This window comes from Pseudorca crassidens, chromosome 3 (genome assembly GCF_039906515.1).
Source record: "Pseudorca crassidens isolate mPseCra1 chromosome 3, mPseCra1.hap1, whole genome shotgun sequence".
Lineage (NCBI taxonomy): Eukaryota > Metazoa > Chordata > Mammalia > Artiodactyla > Delphinidae > Pseudorca > Pseudorca crassidens.
In genome coordinates, this window is record NC_090298.1 from 172,044,807 (window position 1) to 172,065,881 (window position 21,075).

Consider the following 21,075-nt stretch of genomic DNA (forward strand, 5'->3'; position numbering starts at 1 on the left):
TCTAGGGAATGAGGCAGAGGCCATGACTTTGACCTTCCATGGGGCTGGGGCTCCCGGTGGGTGGGCCCCACCTGGCGGTGAGGTCAGCCCTCAGAGGTCCTCCGTATCTGCTGCCAGGGTTTGCCCCAGGACACTGGCGAGCCATGGAGGTTCAGGGCAACAGAAGGATGCCCGGGATCTTGTGGTTAGAAGATGCCTGTTCTTAACCTCAAACAAAACAAAAGAAGAACAAAAAAGGAACCAAAACTCAACCTCCCCAGGACTTTGCTGCGAATCAGACCCCTTGAGAGTGTCCACCTCCCACCTAACGGGCACTGATTGGCAGATACCAGCACGGGGACACAGACACCTGTGCTGCTGGTAGTGGGAACCAGGTGGAGGGAAGTTTATAAAGGATAATGTTGATCCCCAAACCCACACCCAGAAATGTACCCCAGATACTAGCCTGTGAGGCACGAAACAGGGCACTGGGATGTTCTAAGTAGCAAAAGAAAAGATGATGCCGTCTGTGTAAAAAAGACTAAAAGGGGGAAAAGAAATGAATAAATATGCGTGGGCATCAAAGGGCATCACATATCTCCAGAAGGAAGTACTAGGAGCCTGGGGGGGAGACAGGCTTCGACATCATTCTTGACAATGGCCTAAAAATTCAGAAAAGGAAAAAAAAGTCCCTTTGGGGTGGTAATGAGGGCCAGGTTAGCATGAGGAGACCCAGGGATACTCCACGGGCATGGAGGAACTGTCCTGGGGAGACTGCTGAGTTGAGTGGGCCTGGGAGAGAACTCAGCAGGGGGCTGGACCTTGGAGGGGGCCTCGACGGGGGTGGGGGGGGGTTGGCAGCAACAGCTCATGGACTGGCCCAGGGTCTGGGAGGGTGTTAGGAAGGTGACGACAGGGACTTGGCAGTCCAGTGGTTAAGACTTCCCGCTTCCACTGCAGGGGACACAGGTTCGATGTCGGGTCGGGGATCCCACATGCCAGGCTGCGAGGCCAGGAAAAAAAAAGAAGGCGAGGACAGGAATGAGTGAGGCCCCAGAATCACGGCAAGGCCCAGGCTGCGTCCTGTAGAGTTAGCACATCTGTGGAGCAGCTGGTCATCATGGGCCAGAGCCGCAGACCAAACATCCTGGCCCCCAGATCCCCCGCCCAAGCACTCCCCCCAGAGGTACCATCTCCCAAGTTGTATCACCTTGATTTTTTCATATTTATCTACATGAGGTCACACACTGTGTGCTTTCTTGGGTCTTGTAATAGTTCCTCCTCCTTTTTCTTTTTTTATTTTATCCCCTCTTGCTCTTTATACGTTAAAGCAATCGGGTTGTTTGTCCCGTACAATTTCCACCAGGCTGGATCTGGGGGTTGCATCCCTGTGGTGTCTCTTATCGTGGTCCTAGTTCCCCATTTTTCTTTTTTTTAATTTACTTATTTATTTATTTAGTTTTGGCTGCGTTGGGTCTTTGTTGCTGCACGCGGGCTTTCTCTACTTGCGGCGAGCGGGGGGCTACTCTTAGTTGCGGCGCGCGTGCTTCTCACTGCGGTGGCTTCTCTTGTTGTGGAGCACAGGCTATAGGCGCACGGGCTTCAGTAGTTGTGGCACACAGGCTCAGTAGTTGTGGCACACGGGCTTAGTTGCTCCACGGCATGTGGGATCTTCCCGGTCCAGGGCTCGAACCCATGTCCTCTGCATTGGCAGGCGGATTCTTAGCCACCGCGCCACCTGGGAAGTCCTCCCCCCCCCCCCCCCCACTTTTCTTGTAGAATGAAGGGTGGATTCTAGATTCTAGAGCAGGTTTAATTCTCTGTTCTTAACTCTCGGGTCAAAAACCAGGTCTGTCATCAAAGGGCCCCCCCACCCCCGTCTCATCGGTCTGTCCCTTCTCCTCCACCTCTATTCTGCTCCTCCCCCCTTCACCTAGTACCCTGCTGTAGCCATTCTGGATGCCCCAGGGCCTTTGCACTGACTGTTCCCTCTGCCTGGCATACCCCTCCCACTTTTGCAGGCTGCCAGTCCTCTTTCCAAAGGTCTCCACTTCCCTAGCCCAGGGCGGGGAGGTCCTGTTCGATCACTGCTGGATGCGGAAAGCACAGCCCCCACCCCAAGGACTGTGAGCATTTGCTAAATGAATAAACTCTAAAAGTCAGAAGGAGGTGGGGTTAGCTTTGTTCTATTTTTAGAGAAGAGTAGATTGAGGCACCCAGCCAGGACTCCAGAGGCTGCACTTTACAGAGGACAGGGAGGGGTCTGGTGGAAGGAAAGCCCTGTTGGTGCCGGGTGGGGGTAGCATGGGTCATTTCATCTGTCCAACCCTCTGAAAAGGACGTCCGCTTCCTTCCTCCTTCCCCAGGACTCAATTTCGCCATCTGTCCCCCTAGGGCTGGGTGCCGTGCCCACAGCCCCGCCTGGGCGCAGGACAGGCGCGGTCTTCTGCCCCGGTTTCCCCGGGGCTGGGTGCCGCCCCCTCAGTGTCCCCGTCCGTGCCTCGGGGTTGGGTGTCCCCGGCCCGCAGCTCGGGCTCGGCCGGGACGTGGCCGCGACTCCACCAGGCGCGTCCAGCCTCCAGGCTCCGCCCCGCCCCGCCTCCGGCCTCCCGTCACTTCCTGCCCGGCCCAGAGAAGGCCCTGCCGGGCGGCGGCGACAACAGCAGCGGCGTGCAAGCTATGGTGGCGCTGGAGAACCCGGAGGGCGGCCCGGAGGAGGCGGCGGCGGCGGCGGCGGGGGTCGCCCCGGGCGGGCGGCGGACGCTGTGAGCGCGGCCGGCGGGCGGGCGCGGCGCGCTTCCGGGCTCCGGGGTCCCCTCCTCTTACCCCCTCCCGGGCTGCAGCCCCCGGCCCGCCCCGCCCCCTTTCCTGGGGGGTACCCCACTCGGGTGGAGCGGGGTGGTGGTGGGCTTTGTTGTCAGTGGGTGTTTCCCGGGGAAACCCCATCCCCGTACTTCCGGGCCTTTGCCGGGGCGCAGGGGGCACCCCCGTGTCCGCGTGTGCAGACCCCCGGCGCCCGAGCTTCGGGGGTCCCGGGCGCCGCGTCGGGTGAGGCGGTGCCGCTGCGCGCGGTGTACCCGGAATCCGCGCTGGTGGTGTTCTAGGTATTTACCCATTTGCGGCTGTTCCTGTCCCCCAGCTGGGGATTTACCCCCCAGCCAGTCCTGTGTATCCGGCGGGGTTGTGAGCCCCCCACTTCCCGGTGGACGCGCTCTTTGTTTTTCTCCGGGTAAATACCCAAATGAATGGGGGGCTTACAGACCCGGGCCAACACGAGCCTGTGTGTCCTGGGACGTGGACTGGAGGCAGGTGGGCGGCCCCATATGGGTATGCCCCCCTCCCCCAGGTTCGCAGGTCTCTTTCTAACCCGAGTGTTGGTGCAGAAACCCAGGTGGTCCACCCTGGCTGCTGGGGTTTCATTTCTGCTTCTTCGTGTGCCCTTCCTAGTGGCCCCGGGCGGGCTGTTACCCCTTCGGTGCCTCGGTTTCCCCATCTGTAAAATGAAATAACAGCGGTCCTCTATTTAAGGGGCTGGGGTCAGTGACCCTGCACTTGGAGGTGCCCAGCAAAGCGGAGGGTCCATTCTTTAATAATTATCTTAAATAGTTCACTATTGTAGGTGTTTTGTTATTTTAAAATAATTTTCTCATTTTGGTATTTTGTGATTGCTTTATTATTATTATATTTGTTATTACTTTATTGTTATTATTACCCAGAAGCTGTACTGGTCTCTACAGATGTGGTTATTTAAGGGGCCTTAACCCACTCGAAGTGGGTATTTACCTGCCAGGTGGGTCCCTCCAACCTGCCCCCATCCCCCCTCACCTCCATTCCCGGGGCGGGAGAGGAGGGCTGCTGCTCCTTCTGTCTGCCCATCCCAGCCTGAGTCACCTCCGCTCTGAGCCCTCCTTGGTTTCCTGCTAGAGAAAGTAGGTTCCTCTTTGGCCTGTTCCTGGGGGAGGGGCAGGTGCCAGAGAGAGGGTGTGTTTGCCTAGGGGAGTGGGTGTTAAAGGCCCCATCTCAAAACCCTCAGGGAGAATTGGGGGAGGCAAAGGAACCTGTCCTCCCCAAACCCAACCTGACTTAGCAGCTGTTTCCACTGTCAGGCCTGTCCACCCCTGTTGGACGCTGGCCCCTGCCATGGTGCAGACATTTCCCAAGGCCTGCTGGGTCCAGGAAGCCTCACGTGCCCCATCTGGGTGGTCAGTTTCCCCATCTGTAAAGTGGTCTCTTTGGGTGGCTGGGGAAGCAGATGAACTGGCCCTTGGGTGAGTGTGTAAACAGAAGTTCGGGTATTCATTCAACAAACAGCTATTGAGCACGTGCTGTGGGCCAGGTGCTGGGGACACAGGAGCAGCCAAGAGGGACCTTGTCCTTATTGTGCGAGTTAGTGAAGGAGGTGAGAATTCAGGAGTAAACAAGTATGAGGACGGGCTGGTTTCTGATGCTAACCGGTGAAGCCGGAAACGGGGCTGATTGGGCTAGTTGGGGGGTGGGGCAGTTTCTCCCAGGAGGTAACTTTTGAGCTGGGACCAGAAGGAGCCAGAGAAAGGGTTCTTCAGGCAGGAGGCTGAGCACATGCAAAGGGCCTGAGGCGGGCTGTTCCAGGTCAGCTTGCGATGCAGTAAAAGGGCCCTGTACCTGGAGCAGGGGCAATGAGGCGGAGAGAGATGGGTGTTGATGTTCTGATGTGGATGTATATTATATAAAGTTTATGCTGTCCTCCACCCCTCCTCCCCAGCGTTCATTACAAATCTGCTGCCCGCTCCGCCTGCCCACTCTGTGGCACCAGGCTCCTGCTGGAATCTCCTGGAATCAGAGAGGGTAGTGAGGCCCCAGGAGGCCGTGGGACCAGGCAGCAGACCTGCAATGCCAGGCCGGGGAGAGGCTGGGCCTTGTCCTGAGGGTGCTGGGGAGCCACAGGTGATGGTGGAGCAGGTCAGGGAGCAGCTGGATCTTTAGTCCAGTGGGCTGTGGTCTGAGGGGTCCAGCGAGACCTGAGTTTGAGCCCCTCTGACCACTGTGGCCCCAGAGGGAAGCAGGAGGCTGGATGGTTCAGGGGAGTGGTCCTGTTCAGACCAGGTTCGAATCCTGGTTCCGCCCCGGGTCCTGAGGTGACAGGGAGCCCCATTTCTTGGAGCCCCATGTCCTGAGGGCCCGAGCTCTCTCACTGAGTCCCACCCTGCTCTGAGGTTCCCCGACAGCTGCCCCCGGATGTGGTCCTGTTATCTGCCCCGCCAGGCCACCGTCCTGGCCTCCGTCCATCTGCGGGGTGGAGACACAGGCCCTGGAGCCACAGCAAGGCCGCAGCTGAATCTGGAGCTTGGGGTGGGGGTGCCTGGGCCTCAGGAAGATTGCGTCCAGCCTCAGAATTGTGGGCTCTGTACTGACTTGAGTTGCCCTGCCCTGTCCCAGCTGCCCTCTTGGCAGCTGTGGGGTCTCGGGATAATGACTTTGCTCCTCGGTTTGCCAATCTGTATAACGGGCATCAGAACAATAGTACTTGCCTCCTGGGGTGATGGTGAAGGCAATCGCTTAACCAGGCTGTGATCAATGGTGTGGCCCACGGGGTGAGCTCCCAGCCACAGGAGGAAACCAAACAGGTGGCAGCTTGGGGAAAGGTGTGTGTCCTGGTTCCTCTTGGCTCTGAGTGCCCCCTCCCAGACCAGCAGGGGCCATCGCTATCCCCACTTTGCAGAGAAAGAGCTGAGGCTCCAGGTCACACAGTGAAGCATCCGTCGTAGCTGGGATTCAAACTCAGGGCTGAGCTTCCAGGCTCTACCCCTGCCTGCGTGTCTCCTAATTTTTTTTTTTTTTTCCTTGGCTGCACTACGCAGCTTGTGGGATCTTCTTTCCCCGACCAGGGATTGAACCCTGGCCCCGGCAGTGAAAACGCCGAATTCTAACCACCGGTTGTGTGTCTCCTATTGTGCCTGCATGAGTTTACCCATCAGATAATTTTTCATAGATTTTTGCCTGAAGTGTCATCCGTGGAGCCTACCCCACCCCAACCTAAGACAGGGCTGAGGCTCATCAGCCTATTTGCTTCGTGATCAAGATGTAACAGCCTTTCTGGCCAGGGCTAAAAACTTAAGGCTGGGGACTCTTTACATATGTATAGACCTTGGTGAGTGTGGGCTTCAATCCTAACTTCTTTGAGGCACCTTGTCCCACTGTCCTAGGGCTTCATGGCATTTTCTAGCGCCTGTTTGTGGGGCAGGGGTCATGCTTCTCTGTTTAATTTGTGTCTTGGGAACTTTGAACACTAGGAAAGTTTGGGTGGAATTCTGGACTCTGGTTTCTACTCAGTCTTGGAATCGTGAGATTTTGCTGGAGACCTGATTGGGCAGTTATTTTTTTGAGCATCTACTGTATGCCAGGCAGGGCTACAGTGGACACCAAACTCTGCCCGCGTGGAGATCACGGTGGGTGGTGGGCAGGGTGGTGGTAGAACGTGTGGCCATCAGGAGAACAGAGCAGTGAGGGGGCGGGTCCCCCTGAGGAGGTTTGAGCAGAGGCCAAAAGGAGATGGGAGTGAGCCATTCGGAGCCTGGGGTGTGGGCACCGGGCGGAGGCACAGCTGGTGCAGAGGCCCAGAGGCCGGGCTGCCTGGCGGGTTGGAGCGGAGGCGCAGGGGGAGGAGGAGGGGGAATCCTGGCACCCTAGACCCTCTTAGGCTGAGTCCACCACCGGCTCCCCAGCGTGAGGGTTTCTGAGCCGGGTGGGACCCTCCTCTCAGCCTGTGGTCAGGGGCTGACCAGGGAGGAGGCCCTGCAGCTTCTTGCCCGGAAGTTTCCATTCAATATCCCCCCCTCCCTCCCGCGTGGCCGTCTGCTGCCTGGCCCTCGGGTCCCCAGCGGGAGGCCCGCTAATCCACCTCCAGGATTAGTGCTCCGGGTGGGGGTGGGGGGAACCACTCTGTCCACCTCCCCCATCCAGCAAGGGGGCCCCTGGGGCATGAGTCAGGTGGGCCGGGGCATCACCTTAGCGCCTGGGGGCCGTTTTCTGGGTTATCTTCTGTTGGAAGCGTGGGGTTGGGGGTGAGGGGACGCTGCATCAAATGAAGTCTCGGGAATCTCCCAGAGGAGGGAGACTCGGCCTCACCGGCTCGCAGCTCAGACCTGGAAGCCTGGGGGCGTGGGCAGCAGCTCTCTTGGCCTCCCACCCAATGTGTGGCTCCCCTTCTCTGACCCTCGGTTTACTAACCTGTCCTCAACGGTCCCTGCTTCCCGGGTGATGTGACGATGAGACACAGTGACATTTTAAGGGCTGCACATGTGATAGGGGGTGAGCTTCCCATTGTGGAGGGAAACCAAGCAGGGGATGGCTGTGAGAGAGTGGCGATGGTAGGGTTGTGCCTGGGCGTCCTGGTCTGTCTTGGCCCTGAGGACTGCCCCCTCACACCTGGCCCACAGGCCCCTTCCGGGCTGCCTGCCCGCTCTAGCCAGCTCCCAGGTGAAGAGGCTCTCGGCCTCCAAGCGGAAGCAACACTTCATCAACCAGGCTGTGCGGAACTCAGACCTCGTGCCCAAGGCCAAGGGACGGAAGAGCCTCCAGCGCCTGGAGAACAGTGAGCAAGGGTCGATGGGCGCCTCCTGGGGGCTCCTAGGCCTCAGACAGCAATGGTGTGCATGTTCTGTTATCTGAGCCTGGCCCTGAGCTGGATGAGAGGGAGCTCTGGGCATTGGAGCTGGGGCTTTAAAGGGGGTGTAGGAGTTCAACAAGCCAAGCCAGGACTAGGTAGGAGGAGTTCTGGAGGCTGGATCGTTCCTGTGCCTTCTGGGAAAGACAGCTGGAGCGTGGAGGAGGGGAGGCTGGTGAGAGTAAAGGCCCTAAATATAGAGGTGTGGGGGAGGAAACATGGTCCTCTGGACCCCGTGGAGCCTGGCGGGCGGGGGTGGGGGGGACTCGGGGGGCGGCCTGAATGCAACCCCCAGCCCAGAGACCGTCTGTTTCCATCTAGCCCAGTACCTCCTGACCCTGCTGGAGACAGACGGAGGCACACCTGGCCTGGAGGATGGGGACCTGGCGCCCCCCGCAGCACCCAGCATCTTTGCAGAGGCCTGCAGCAACGAGACCTATGTCGAGGTGGGGCCCAGTATCCTGCCCTGGGTTCCCCCGCCCACCACCAGGCACTGCCTATGCTGGACCCTGTGCCAGGAGCACCCATCCCCTCCCTGGTCCCCTGATGAATACCCTGGGTCTCCCTCCAGTGACCTGAAACCCACCCACCCCAGAACCTTCCAGCACCCGTGGTTCATCTGCTTATCACACTTGGAATTACTGATGGGATTGGGGGTGTGTTTGGTTCATTTCGATTCCCTGCCCCACACAGGTGGGTCCGCAAGTGCCCCACGAACTCCTGGCCGGCCCGGTGGTCACATGTGTGCACAAGGAGTATTTCTGTGCACTTGTGGCCCCCCCAGTGTGCATTAGCCAAATGGGGAAACTGAGGCTCGGGGGCTTGCAGTCATTAGTAAGGGCCTGCTGCCTCTCTTCCAGGTCTGGAACGACTTCATGAACCGCTCTGGGGAGGAGCAGGAGCGGGTTCTCCGCTACCTGGAGAACGAGGGCAGGAGCAAGGCGCGGAGGAGGGGCCGCGGGGAAGACAGGCGGAGAGGTGGGCCTGGGTCGGGGGGTGGGGAGGGCGGGGTCAGGGCAGGTGGGGAGGAGCCTGGCGTGTGGGCGGGGCCTGCGGCTCACTCCCACCTCTGCCCCACTGCGTGGACTCTTGCAGAGGACCCGGCCTACACGCCCCGCGAGTGCTTCCAGCGTATCAGCCGGCGTCTACGAGCCGTTCTCAAGCGGAGCCGTATTCCCATGGTGAGTACCAAGCCTGGCCTTGGCCTTGTCTCTTTCCACTTGCTTGGTCTCTTTTGAAGGCCCTTTTTCTCAGCTTCTCAATCAGGGGCGGGGTGAGGGGAGACCAGTAACCCAGTGAACGTGGTGTGATGGAGCAGACAGGGCAGGATATAGACTAGTGAGATCCGAGTGCAGGACCCAGGTCTGGGCAAGGGTTCTCCTTGAGGGTGAGAAGGGCAGGGGCAATGAAGGTGGGTTTTGAAGGATGTGTAGGAGTTCACCAGGCCAAAGACTCAGAGATTCAAAGATTTGGATGTGTCTTGAGTGCCTGGTATCCTTGGAAACGGTTAAGTAGCCTCATGTAGTGAATCAGAGGCCACATTTGAACCCAGGGCTTTGGGCTCCAGAGGCTGTCATGGATGTGGGGGGCCTGGACATCTTGGCTAGGGTGCCACAGTCGGCCTGACCCCTGGGCCTGCCTCTCCTGCAGGAAATGCTGGAGACCTGGGAGGAGCGGCTGCTGAGGTTCTTCTCTGTGTCCCCCCAGGCCGTGTACACGGCCATGCTGGACAACAGGTGACTGGGTGGGTGGGGGTGGGCGCCGTGAGCTACCCCGGTGTCTGGCTCTGGCCACTCAGCATCCATTCCCTGCAGCTTTGAGAGGCTCCTGCTTCATGCCATCTGCCAGTACATGGACCTCATCTCAGCCAGTAAGTGCCTGGCGGCCCCTGGGACCCCAGTTGGCTGATTCAGTCTGGGGGAAACCAAGGCTGGGCTTCCCCGGGGTCTGCTTAGCCGGTGGCAGGCTTTGGAAGAGGAGGGACAGCGTGAACACAGAGGGGGCAGTGCGATGCTGCCTTGATTCATCAGAAGCGCCTGTACCTCTGGCCCCACGATGGACAATGCTGTGCACACAGACTCGCCTCCACCTGCATCTTCGGGGCTGGGGAGAGAGGGGCCTGTGTGGGGCTGATGAAGCTGGGCCTCCAGGGACCCCAGTGTCTGCAGAGTTCGCATTTAGCTGTAGCCCCCCTCCACTGTGCCACACATGTGACTTCTGGCAAGTCCCTTCTCCAGCCTGTGTGCCCCTTTCACGATGGGAGTGATCTTGGGACACAGCCCCCCCCCCCCCCCCGTGGAGGGTCCTCGCAGACCCTTGCTGGCCCTCGGCATCCCATCGGGTCCTCTGTCTCCACGCCCGTCTCTCTGCCTCCTGCCTGGAGTTGCTGAGGAGACAGTTTCCATGGCAACCCCAGGATGGTTCCTCTCAGGCTGCCTGGGAGGGAGATGCAGCCCCCACGCTTGCTTTTGTTCCCACTGACTCAGGATGGAGGGGCTGGACTGGGGGTGCCTCTCTGCGGGTGTGGAGCCGTGGCCTGAACATAGGAGGTGGGGCCTGGCAAGATGGGGAGCAGGGGAGAGGGAGCCGCCGGGCCAGAGGCTGGGAGGTGGGCCCAGCTTGGGTTGTGTATAGCTATGGTTCAGGCTTTGGGGTGGCGGGAGGTGGGTGAAGGGAGGTTGGTGGAGCCTGGGCCACCGGGGGCCTAGGTGATTCCCTCTGAGGGCAGGGATGGAGGTGGGAGACCAAGGGTCAGGGCGGGACCCTCGTTCAGTACCCTTGGCCTCAGGCCAGTGTGTCTCGGTGGTGCGTGCGTCTCTGTGCGCGTAGGACACAGGATAAGTAACGGGAGAGGAAGGAACAGCTCGAGCTGCTCTCAGCGCCTGGCCTGGGACCTGGGGGGTCGGGTCAGCCCAGCTCGTGGGGACCTGGGGCAGGACATACCGAGGGCTGGGCTCCTGTGTGCCACAACCCTCGCCTTCCTCCCTGTCTTGCCTGTCCCCCGGCAGGTGATGACCTGGAGGGCAAGCGGCAGATGAAGGTCAGCAATCGGCACCTGGACTTCCTGCCACCGGGGCTGCTCCTGTCCGCGTACCTGGAGCAGCGCAGCTGATGGCGGCCTGCCCCCGGCCCCGCCTCCCCAGTGCCAAGACCTCCCGTAACATCACTGAAATATCTTTATTATTTTTGGAATTTTCCCTTGGAAACGTGCTCTTCCCCTTGGGGTGGCTCCCGCACCGCACCCCTTCCCCGCCCAGCTTTCCGAGTTAAAGCTGGCGGCTGGGCTGCCCCGCACGAGCAAAATTCACACTACTCCCGCCCCGGGGCCTGGACTCGGGAGGAGATGCCTGGCCTGGTCACTTCCCTGTCCCTTCCTGGGTCAGCATTTTTGGCCCCGTGTGAAGCTTAAGCGAGGAGGGAGAGGCTGGGTTTTTATCATTTTTAATGAATTTGGCGTGATTTGTTGTAGATTTTTAAATTTCCCTTTTGCGAAGAAAAACCAAAAACTTGCCCCAAGTGATAAATTGGGGGGCTTCATTCCAGTCCCTGCTTGACCCTCTCCCAGTTTTTGGCTTGGGTGGAGGGTCTCTGGGGCCCTGCCCCTCACCCTGGGAGCATTACATTTGGTGTGTGTGTGTGTGTGCGCGCGTGCGCGTGTGCATGTGTGTGCCCCGCAGCCCAGGATGGAAGCTGCGTCTTAAAAGCTGGTGTCACCCTCTTTTTGGAGTGTGTGTTGCCCTCGCCACTCGCCTTTGGTGGCTGTTAGGGCCCCGTCTGCTCTACACACCCCCCTTCCTTCCTACTGAGGATCTGGGACTTCCAGCCAGAAGCCTCCACTCTCAGACTGTCCTGTTCCTCCCTCCATGTCCCCTTGCCCCTGCCCCCAGCCTGGCTCTGGGGTGTCCTCGTGCTGGTCACCCTGGCCTGGCACAGGAAGCAGGGCTGGAGACTGCACCCCTGCCCTGCACCCCGTGTGTGTGGCTAGTTGTGCTTTGGGAAAGGTGGAGCGTTCAATAAATTTCTGGTGCTCTGGTCTGCTGCTGTGGGGTTTTCCTTTGGGGCAGGGCTGGGGGCACGACAGGCACTCACGATGCCCTTGTGTCCTGGTCATTGAGGGATGCAGGCCTCAGGGGATGAAGCTTCGTTCTGAGTGACAACCCCCGTGGAGGCAGGTGTGTGGGGAGACTCTGTTAGGAGTGGCCCGGCCCTTGGCTCTGCTGCCCTGGCTGGTCCCCTCCCAGGTGCCCAGGCTCAAACCCCAGCTCTGCCACCTTCCAGCTGTGTGACCTCCAGAAAGGTCACTTGTGGGACTTCCCTGGCGGTGGTCCAGTGGTTAAGACTGCACTTCCACGGCAGGACTGCGGGTTTGATCCCTGGTTGGGGAAATAAGATCCCACGTGCCCCGTGGCATGGCCAAAAAAAAAAAACAAGTCACTTGTGTGAGCTTCTTGAGTGGCTGAACAAAATACACCACACTGCAGCTTAAAATCACAGGAGTTTATTGTTGCCTGGTTCTGGAGGCCAGAAATGCAAGATCAAGGTGTGGCAAGGCCATACTCCCTCTAGAGGCTCCAGGAAGTGTCCTCCCTGCCTCTTCCAGCTTCTAGGGGCTCCGGCCTCCCCTGGCTTGTGGCTGCATCCCTCCAGCCTCTGTCTCCATCTTCACGTGGCCTCCTTCCTGTGTCTTCCTTCTGTGTATGTCTGGAAACGGCTGTGCATCCTGCAGGATCCCCCAGCCTGGATTATCTGCTGTTCTCTTGTGATCACGCTGAGGGAAGTTCCCTTCTCACCCGGCCACATCAGGGGTCCCTGCTGCCCACAGGGCCCCTCACTACTGACCTCACCCCTGATCTCCTCCACCTCCCTGAAGGCGGAGTATCTATGTTGATTACTGGAAATTCTACAGGGGACATTTGTCTCTATTCCTCTGTGTATTTGTTTATTTAACCATTTATATCAGTACGGACGCCTGGGCATTTACTTTCTAGTTTGGGTTATAATCCAATATTCCTTAATTTTATTCGTCAGGTTGTTCCAGATTCGGCTGCTGGGAGCCGTGTCAGTGGCTCCTGTGTGTCAGTGAGGCACTCCCATAGTTGCGGGGTTTTATTTATTTATTTGAGCACCCTCCTTACTTTCTGCCGCTACAAGACGCAGAGGGCTCCTCTGCATATTCTTGCTTCGTCCTAGAACCAGCCCTTTCGCCAAGGAGCCTGGTTCCTTTCCCTGGGGCACCGTTTTAAAAACCAAGATCTGGGCGCTGGGTGTGCTGTCTTCCATTTTAACAGGCATTTTAAAAGTTCTACACATAGATGCTAAATAATGGAAATCCCAAGGGCTCGTACGGAGGACACAAGGAGATACTTGAGTAACCCGCTTCGAGGCTCTCAGCTGTGAAGGGGACCAAATTTCCGGCGCCCAGAGAACGGGCTGGGGCTCCGGGCACGGATGTCGGGTCTCTAGGGGAGTTCACAGCCTGCCTCCAGAACTATTAACGCGAACTCCGTCCTGTCCTGGCCCCTGGCTGGTGCGTGGGTTTTTTCCCCCACCCCGCTACTCCAGCCGGGCCCCCAGACAGCCCGGCCCCCCAACCTTTGCCCAGGCGGTGCCGGTCACCCGGTGCACGCTTCCCTGCAATCCTAGGTCTTTCTGGAAAAGACCTTTCAAACTGGGGAGAGTCCAACAGCAATAGAACCAATTTTTGGAAAACGAATTGCGGATGGGGTTTGAATCCAGAGGGACCCTCAAAGTGTTAAAGAACCTCGCTTATAGAACCCAGTTATAACACCGCGGATACCAGAAAAGAAAAGGCAAAATATGGAACGCTTCACGAATTTGCGTGTCATCCTTGCGCAGGGGCCATGCTAATCTTCTCTGTATCGTTCCAATTTTAGTATATGTGCTGCCGAAGCGAGCACGGTAATACAGTTGATCCCAGAACTATTTAGAAGGCATAGAATACACTCTTTTACACTAAGGGCGAACTCCATTAAAAACCGGTTCAGCCATTCGTCCCTTCTTTTATGATATTTGTGCAACAATACCTTAACCAAATGGGGTCATTCACTGAAATTGAGAAAGTGGTTTTTGTTCCACCAAATATGACTCAGGTGGCTGCTGGGAATCCATGGTCGCATGCAAATTATACTGGAAGAGGGGCGGAGCCGCAGCCGCTGCCGTCCCAGAAGTCTCTGGGAAGCGGCTGCGCTGCGCGGGCGAATCTTTGCTCCTGGGAAGATGGCGGCGGCGGAGCCGGGGCATTAGGGCAAGTGCAGGCTGCGGCCACCCGCTCGGCTGGACGCACAGGCCGGCCCGGTGAGTACGGGGTTGGGGGCTCGGGCGGTCGGCCGGCCTCCGGACAGCGCCGCGGCAGCGGGGAGCGCCGGCCGGGGAAGGCGGTAACTAGCGGGCCCGGGGCGGGGCCTGTGGGGTCAGAGGGCGGGCCTGGAGAGCAAAGGGTGCTGGGTACGCGGCCTGAGTGCGCTGGGCGGGGTCTGGGGGTCGTGGCGGAAACTTGGGGGGACCTGAGGCGCCCCGGGGGTCGGGGCATCCGGAGCAGGGGGAAATCGGGGCGGGACCTGGAACGATCGGGGGAGGGGCCTAAGGTTATACCTCCCCGCGGAGGGCCTGAGGTGCGTTGGGTGGGGGGGCTTGGGGGCGCGACCTGAAGGGCCAGGTGTATGGAGGCGAGGCCTATGGGGTGGTTTGGGAGACCCTGAGATGAAAACAGAGTTTGGGCCGGGCCTGGGGACACAAGGGGCAAATTGGGAGTGGGGTGTGGAAAGCAAATACTGTAGGAGGCGGGGCCGGAGGACTTTGGGGGCAGAGCTTAAAGACTGTTGAAGGGGCTTGTGGGCGAGGCCTCGGTGTTCCCGGGCAGGGCTTGAAGAAGCCTGGGGCCTGGGGGTCGTGATTGAGGAAGACGGGGCCGATCGTACTCCCAGTCTCACTGCGCTTTAGTAAAGGTGAAAAGAAATAAGCTTAATCGATTCCCGGCGCATGGAGCGCGCTGAGGAAACGTTCACCGTTCCCGTTGTTAGTTATCTGTGGAAGCCCTGCACCAAGCTGCTGCCGGGCCCCCTCCCTGCCTCTGTCAAAGGCAGCCCCACCGGTGCTCTTGGTGTCCGTGGACTCCTCCTTAAGGATAGACCCGTGTCCTGCCCTACCGCTCCTCACAGCTTGCACTGTCCCCAGCTTTGTTCACCTGGACCAGTGCAGTCACCCCCACCCTGTCCCGCAGCCTCGCCCTCCAGACAGCCAGAGTGGCCTGTGAAACATAAACAGGGCTCAGCCCTCCTGGGGCTGCCACCTCCCTCAGGGTGAAACCCCCCAGGCCCTGCACGACCTGTTGCGTCCCCTCCCCACCCTTACTTTGCCCCGCTCCCTCACTCACCCTTTTCCTGCCCCGCAGGGCCCCCGTGCCACTCCTTGAGCGCCCAAGCTCAGTCCAGCCTCTGGTCCTTTGCACTGGCTGTTCCCTCCACCTGGAATGCTCTTCTTTCAGGCTGCTTGCCTCGATCCCTCACACCTCCACCGGGGAGGCCTCCCTGGCCATGCATGAGTAAAATGCAGCTCCCCTGCCACATGCGGGGCAGGGGTTGAGTCCACTTTGTCCCCTGCGGTAAACCAGTGTCCAGCACTGCCCTTGGGGTCCTGCAGATGCTGCGTGAACATCGATGACAAGCCAGTCTCCCTGCCGCAGGAGCTGGTGACTGTCCTCCGTGTGTGACCTTGGCAGGTGGGCACAATGGACCTGGCTTACATCTGCGAGTGGGAGAAATGGCCCAAGAGCACCCACTGCCCGTCGGTGCCCCTGGCCTGCACCTGGTCCTGCCGTAACCTCATCGCCTTCACCACGGACCTGCGGAGTGACGACCAGGGTGCGCCAGCTGCTCCCCTGCCCCCCACCCCCCGGCTCCCACAGGGTCTCCTCCTCCAAGACGAGGGGTGGTGAGGGGTGCAGAGGGCCTGGAGCCGGGGGTGCTGGGATCACCCCGTGGGATGGCAGGGCCCAGGGGTGGGTGGCCCTGTGCAGCTCGCTGAGGCTCCTGCCTGAGTTTTCCAGACCAAACGTGTCACCACCTGACTTTGAGGTGCACTCTGCCAGCCGGGCCTGTGTTGTCTCTGCCACTGAGTGACGTGCACTCGGGAGAGGGAATTAGAAAAACACAGAAACTTAGGGTGAGGGAAAGAACCAGCCGTTAGTTTCCACGGAGAGATGCCCACTGTTAGCATTTGGGGTTCGTTTTCTTCTGGTGCCGTTTTCTACGTCTCCTTTGCCCCACTGGAGGCAGGGTCACGGGCCGCGGGCCGCTCCATCTCTACTCGGGCGGCCGGCGTGTCAGCAGCGGCTCCTGAGTCCCCGTGGCCGGGGCTTTGCTTCTTCCTCCCTGATGCCCCCGGGGTCGTCGGGCACCCGGCTCTTGTTGCCGTGTTGAGCACACCGTCCTTCACAGACCTGACCCGCGTGATCCACATCCTGGACACCGAGCACCCCTGGGACGTGCACTCCATCTGCTCGGGGCACAGCGAGGCCGTCACCTGCCTCGAGTGGGACCAGTCAGGTGAGGACAGCTCCCCTTGATCTGTGGGTTTGCGGGCCCTGCTCTGCCCACTGCTGCTGTCCAGAGTCCTTTCCGGACTCGCCTGTGCCCCTCCCTGCTCTACTGCCCCCAGGCCGGCCTCTCCCACCCGGGCCCCTGATGGACAGTGGCGGGGGGGGGGGGGGTGTCTTGTGACGCGATTTTGGCCCCTGCCCCGCACAGGCTCGAGGCTGCTGTCTGCTGATGCCGATGGGCAGATCAAGTGCTGGAGCATGGCCGACCACCTGGCCAACAGCTGGGAGAGCCCCGTGGGCAGCCTGGTGGAGGGGGACCCTATCGTGGCCTTGTCGTGGCTGCACAACGGTGTGAAGCTGGCCCTGCACGTGGAAAAGGTGGGTGTCCTGCCTGGGGGCGCGGCTCCTCCTCTTGTGTCACCAGCACCCTTTTGGTCCGCCTCGCCCCGGCCCGGCTCACACCTGCCATGCAGGGTCAGCACCCGTGTGGCCAGCAGCCCCCGTGTGACTGACGTGGTGAGATCCCAGAATTCCTGCCTGTACCCCACGGTTCAGCCCAGCGTCCCCTTGAGAGGGGAGCCGCCTGGGTCCAGGGTGCTGAACTCAGAGCGCGAGGCCGCGCCTCACCCGTCGCTTTCCTCACCGTCAGGTGGGGCTGCCGCTGGCCGTGGTGAGGGTTCAGCACGAGAAGGCTTGGGAGGGCTCAGTGGGGCGGCCGGGGTGCACGTGGCCTGCTCTGCCGGCTGCTCCCCAGAGCCAGGAGCCCCTCCTGGGTTGGTGCCGTGGGAAGTGGCTTTTCTCCCATCCCTTCCCCGCGTCTGTGCCCGGTGCAGGGCCTGGGGACAGTTACTGTCAGCATCTGGCAGCAGCGCACACAGCGCTGGCTCCAGGCCTCGGGGAGCCGGGGCAGGGGCTGCGTGCTGCCTTCCCTTTGTCTGTTCTTCTTTGTTATGTAACAGCGCTACTGAGATACAAGTCGCTTAGTATGGTTCACTCGCCTGAAGCATACAGATTGGTGGTTTACTTAGTATCTTCACAGACTAGTACAGCCATCACCACACTCAATTTCAGACCATTCCTTTTTTTTTTAATACTTTCTTTCTTTATTTGTTTTATTTATTTATTTACGGCTGCGTTGGGTCTTCATTGCTGTGCGTGGGCTTTTCTCTAGTTGTGGCGAGCGGGGGCTACTCTTCGTTGCGGTGTGCGGGCTTCTCATTGCGGTGGCTTCTCTTGTTGCGGAGCACGGGCTCTAGGCGCGCAGGTTTTAGTAGTTGTGGCTCGAAGGCTCTAGAGCACAGGCTCAGTAGCTGTGGTGCATGGGCTTAGTTGCTCCGCGGCATGTGGGATCTTCCCGGACCAGGGCTCAAACCCCTGTCCCCTGCATTGGCAGGCGGATTCTTAACCACTGCGCCGAAAGAAGCCGCAGACCATTCTTTTCAACTCAAAGGAAGTCTGTCCCCATTAGCCTCACTCCCCTTCCCCACCTCAGCCCCTGGCAACCATGAACCCACTGTCTGTCCCTGTGGACTTGCCTGTTCTGGACGTTTCCCATCAATGGAATCACACACCGTGTGTCCTTCTGTGTCTGGCTTCTCTCATCAGCGTCGTGGTCTCAAGGTCTGTTCACACTGTTGCGAGCATCAGGGCTACTGTTCTCCTTACCACCAGATACCTTTGTCTCTAAATTATAAGAGACGGATGTGGTCATTTAAAACGCTCGGGCATGCACGCGGCTCTCGCCCGTGATGTTGAGGTCAGGCGTCTATCCCCTCTCCCCTTGGTAGGAATTCTAACTGCAGGGCTTGCTGCCTAACCTTCTGGACCTTGTTCTCTGTGCGACGTTTCTTTTTCACACTGCCAGCGTCTCTCCTCAGGGGTCATCTGGGGGCTTTTGCTTCTTTCTTTCCAACAGTGCCGGCACCTCCACGTCTGGAAGACTCTGTTGGGGCCGTGGTCAGCCCTGCCCTCCCTGGACGCCTGGCCCTGTGGGTCTGCTCCCCAGACAGAGAGGGCACATACTCTCCCACTGCCCAGAGAGCCCTGCTTAGTCTCCAGCTCGTGCTGTTTCAGTGACAGACATGTTGCCCGGATTGAAAGGAACCCGGCGTGCAGGCTGCCCCTCGGGTCCGCCCGGGTGGAACGCTGGGAAAGGCCCAGCCGGGGACAGAAACCAGGGCCGGGGCGGGGGTTGGCTGGGGGCCCGAGGGCCCTTCCGAGGGGAGTAGAAACGTTCCTGCCCAGGATCGGAGCGGTTTCCACAATGGGGTGGTTGTCAACTTGAACCGAAAGCCGGGAAGAGGTGAATTTTGCTGTACGTTAATTGTAACCTAGACCGGGTTTGGAAAGGTGACGGCAGTGGCAGCTGCACTTTGCAGCACAGCTGGAATGCTTTACCTCCAGGGTTTGTAAACTGCAGCCTGCTCGCTCGCCCACCTTGTAAGCAGTCTCACTGGCGGCTGCTTCTCTCTGCTGCAGACGCAGGGAAAGAGCTGAGTGGTTGCAGCCGACCACTTGGCTCACAAAACTGAAAATACTGAGTGTTTGACCCTGTGAGGAAAACATGGTGAGTCCTGTTCTGCGCGTGTTTAGCCGTGTCATCCTCACCACAGTTCTCGGACGTACAGATGGGGATACTGAGGGTCAGAGAGGCCCGTGTCACACAGTGCTTGAGTGGCTGAGGCAGGATCTGAACTCAAGTTCATGCTCTCGTGCCTTCTGCCACGTGGTTCCTCCATGTTCCCAAGGGTGTGACTCCCAGAAGGGCGTCCTGGGGTCACAGAGGCAGACCCCTGAAGGCCAAGTGCATGCCCGGGGCCGGGGCTGCCCGGAGCTGACCCCTCCCCCTCCCCCACAGTCGGGCGCCTCCAGCTTTGGCGAGAAGTTCTCCCGAGTCAAGTTCTCGCCGTCGCTCACGCTGTTTGGGGGCAAGCCCATGGAGGGCTGGATTGCGGTGACAGTCAGCGGCCTGGTCACCGTGTCCCTGCTCAAGCCCAGCGGGCAAGTGCTGACCTCGACGGAGAGCCTGTGCCGGCTGCGTGGCCGCGTGGCCCTGGCCGACATCGCCTTCACGGGTGGCGGCAACATCGTGGTGGCCACGGCAGACGGTAGCAGTGCATCCCCAGTGCAGTTCTACAAGGTGTGCGTGAGCGTCGTCAACGAGAAATGCCGCATCGACACCGAGATCCTGCCCTCGCTGTTCATGCGCTGCACCACTGACCTCAACCGCCGGGACCGGCTCCCCGCCATCACCCATCTCAAGTTCCTGGCCCGAGATATGTCAGAGCAGGTGTGCCCGCCCGGCCACCCTGTGGTAGGACCGCTCGGGGCTAAATCCAGGCGTGGGCAGGGCTGGTCCTTCCGGAGGCTCCAGGGCAGCATCGGTTCCTGCCTTTTCCAGCTTCTAGAGGCGCCACATCCCTGGCTCGCGGCCCCTCCTGCATCCTCACAGCCAGCAGCGCAGCATCTCCCGTCTCTCTCTGCCTCTGACCCTCCCGCCTCCTTCTTATAAGGACTCTGGGATGACGCTGGGCCCCCCGTGAATCCAGGGTCATCCCCGTCTCAGGGGCCTTAACTTAATCCCACCTGCAAAGTCCCCTCTGCCCCGTGAGGTGACATATCCACAGGTCCTGGGACCATGACGGGGACATTTCTGGGGGCGAGGTTCACCCAGCTGCACCGGGGCCCCCTCATAACCTTGCACTGATCAGCACCCAGCTTCATGAAGTCCCAGTATGTTTCCCCGGCCCCCTCGTTTCCCGCCGGGGGTGCCTTGAGCGACTGCCTTCCCCAGGGGAGGCGGGGTCATGGGGGGCAGGTGCGGTGCCGGCTGGGTGTACGTGGGTCGGAATCCGCAGCGGCTGTGAGGCAGGTGCCGATGTGAGCCCCGTGGAGCAGCCGGAGGCCCGGAGAGGCCGAGGGGCTGGTCCAGGCCCCTCACTGAGCCGCCCGCCCCCCCAGGTGCTGCTGTGTGCGTCCAGCCAGACCAGCAGCGTGGTGGAGTGCTGGTCTCTGCGCAAGGAGGGGCTCCCAGTGAACAACATCTTCCAGCAGCTCTCGCCCGCCGGTGAGTCCCGCTCCAGCCGGCCAGGGACACGCAGCCTCTCGGGAGCCTGGGGTCCTCCGGGAGCCCTCGGGTAGAGTGAGGCACGGGGGTGACCTGAGTTTGCCAAGAACGTGCCCGCCACTCCCTTCCCTCCCTCTCTGTCCCGACACCCACGCGGAGCCCCGAGTCCCCCGCCGGGACTGGCCCCCCCTCCTGACACCTGTGTGGCCGGGAAGCCGGGGGTGAACCTGCGGCCAGGTGAACCAGCGTGTTCCCGCTGATGGCAGCGCTGTTGGCCCTGGAGTGGCCGAGGGGCCATGTCAAGAGGCCCCTTGAAGCTCTGCCTGCCCGCAAGGTGGTTGCCTAAGCTGCTCGATGTGGCCTCGGAGGAACTAAATGTGAAGAAGGTCATGCTGCCTTTCCTGAGTGACGCCGCGGGGCGGCAGGGCCACAAGGGGTCCCAGCCCTTCCCTCGTCCCTCCTCTGTCCTAGTAGCTGTGGGCACGGCCGTCAGGCGGGTCATGGCCCCCACGCACACCCTGGGACCTTGTCACAAGCGGGCCCACATCTCACGTGAGAGGGTCGCCACCCCCGTCAGCGGGTCGAGCCTTGTCCTGATGCAGGTGTCCGCGTGCCGAGCTCGCCCGCACCTCCTCCCCCCACCCTGCCCCTCGTCCTAGCCTCGCGTGGCCTGCGGGCTCTTGGACCTGCCTCTTCTCCTACCTCCCTGCCTTTGCCCTAAGCGCCCCCCGCCAGCCCATCCTCCCCCTCAGGCCCCCGCTCTGCCAGCCACCGTCCAGCCCGCGCTCCAGGGGTTGGCCTGACTTGGGTGGACACGTGGGTCCAGGTGGA

The 21,075-nt window shown here is 60.2% G+C and overlaps 2 protein-coding genes and 1 non-coding gene across 8 annotated transcripts in view; 2 read left to right on the plus strand and 1 right to left on the minus strand.

Annotated features, from left to right (window-relative positions):
• The first annotated feature begins 2,586 nt into the window (after positions 1-2,586).
• Positions 2,587-11,656, plus strand: R3HDM4 (R3H domain containing 4). Of its 6 annotated transcripts, XM_067734565.1 has the most exons (10): positions 2,612-2,744; positions 3,696-3,769; positions 5,948-6,106; positions 7,395-7,549; positions 7,922-8,067; positions 8,482-8,599; positions 8,717-8,802; positions 9,272-9,357; positions 9,436-9,491; positions 10,630-11,656. In XM_067734565.1, exons 3-10 carry the CDS (start codon positions 6,093-6,095, stop codon positions 10,731-10,733), a joined length of 765 nt encoding a protein of 254 aa, XP_067590666.1. In that variant the 5' UTR covers positions 2,612-2,744; positions 3,696-3,769; positions 5,948-6,092; the 3' UTR covers positions 10,734-11,656. The 6 variants fall into 6 exon arrangements, 5 of the variants coding, with proteins under 5 accessions (XP_067590668.1, XP_067590663.1, XP_067590664.1 ...); XM_067734566.1 differs by lacking the exon at positions 3,696-3,769 and having other exon boundaries at positions 2,616-2,744; XR_010942592.1 differs by lacking the exons at positions 3,696-3,769; positions 5,948-6,106 and having other exon boundaries at positions 2,587-2,744; positions 9,436-10,170.
• Positions 11,657-13,432: 1,776 nt separating this feature from the next.
• On the minus strand, positions 13,433-13,539 carry LOC137222915 (U6 spliceosomal RNA). The gene has a single exon (XR_010942680.1). It is a non-coding gene; the product is annotated as a U6 spliceosomal RNA (small nuclear RNA).
• A 237-nt stretch (positions 13,540-13,776) lies between these two features.
• Positions 13,777-21,075, plus strand: part of LOC137221082 (uncharacterized) — a 62,995-nt gene continuing 55,696 nt past the window's right edge. Inside the window, 6 exon segments of the mRNA XM_067730275.1 lie at positions 13,777-13,936; positions 15,360-15,501; positions 16,078-16,185; positions 16,387-16,556; positions 19,036-19,491; positions 20,139-20,244. Coding sequence (XP_067586376.1) covers positions 15,369-15,501; positions 16,078-16,185; positions 16,387-16,556; positions 19,036-19,491; positions 20,139-20,244 — 973 coding nt within the window. The 5' untranslated portion in view covers positions 13,777-13,936; positions 15,360-15,368.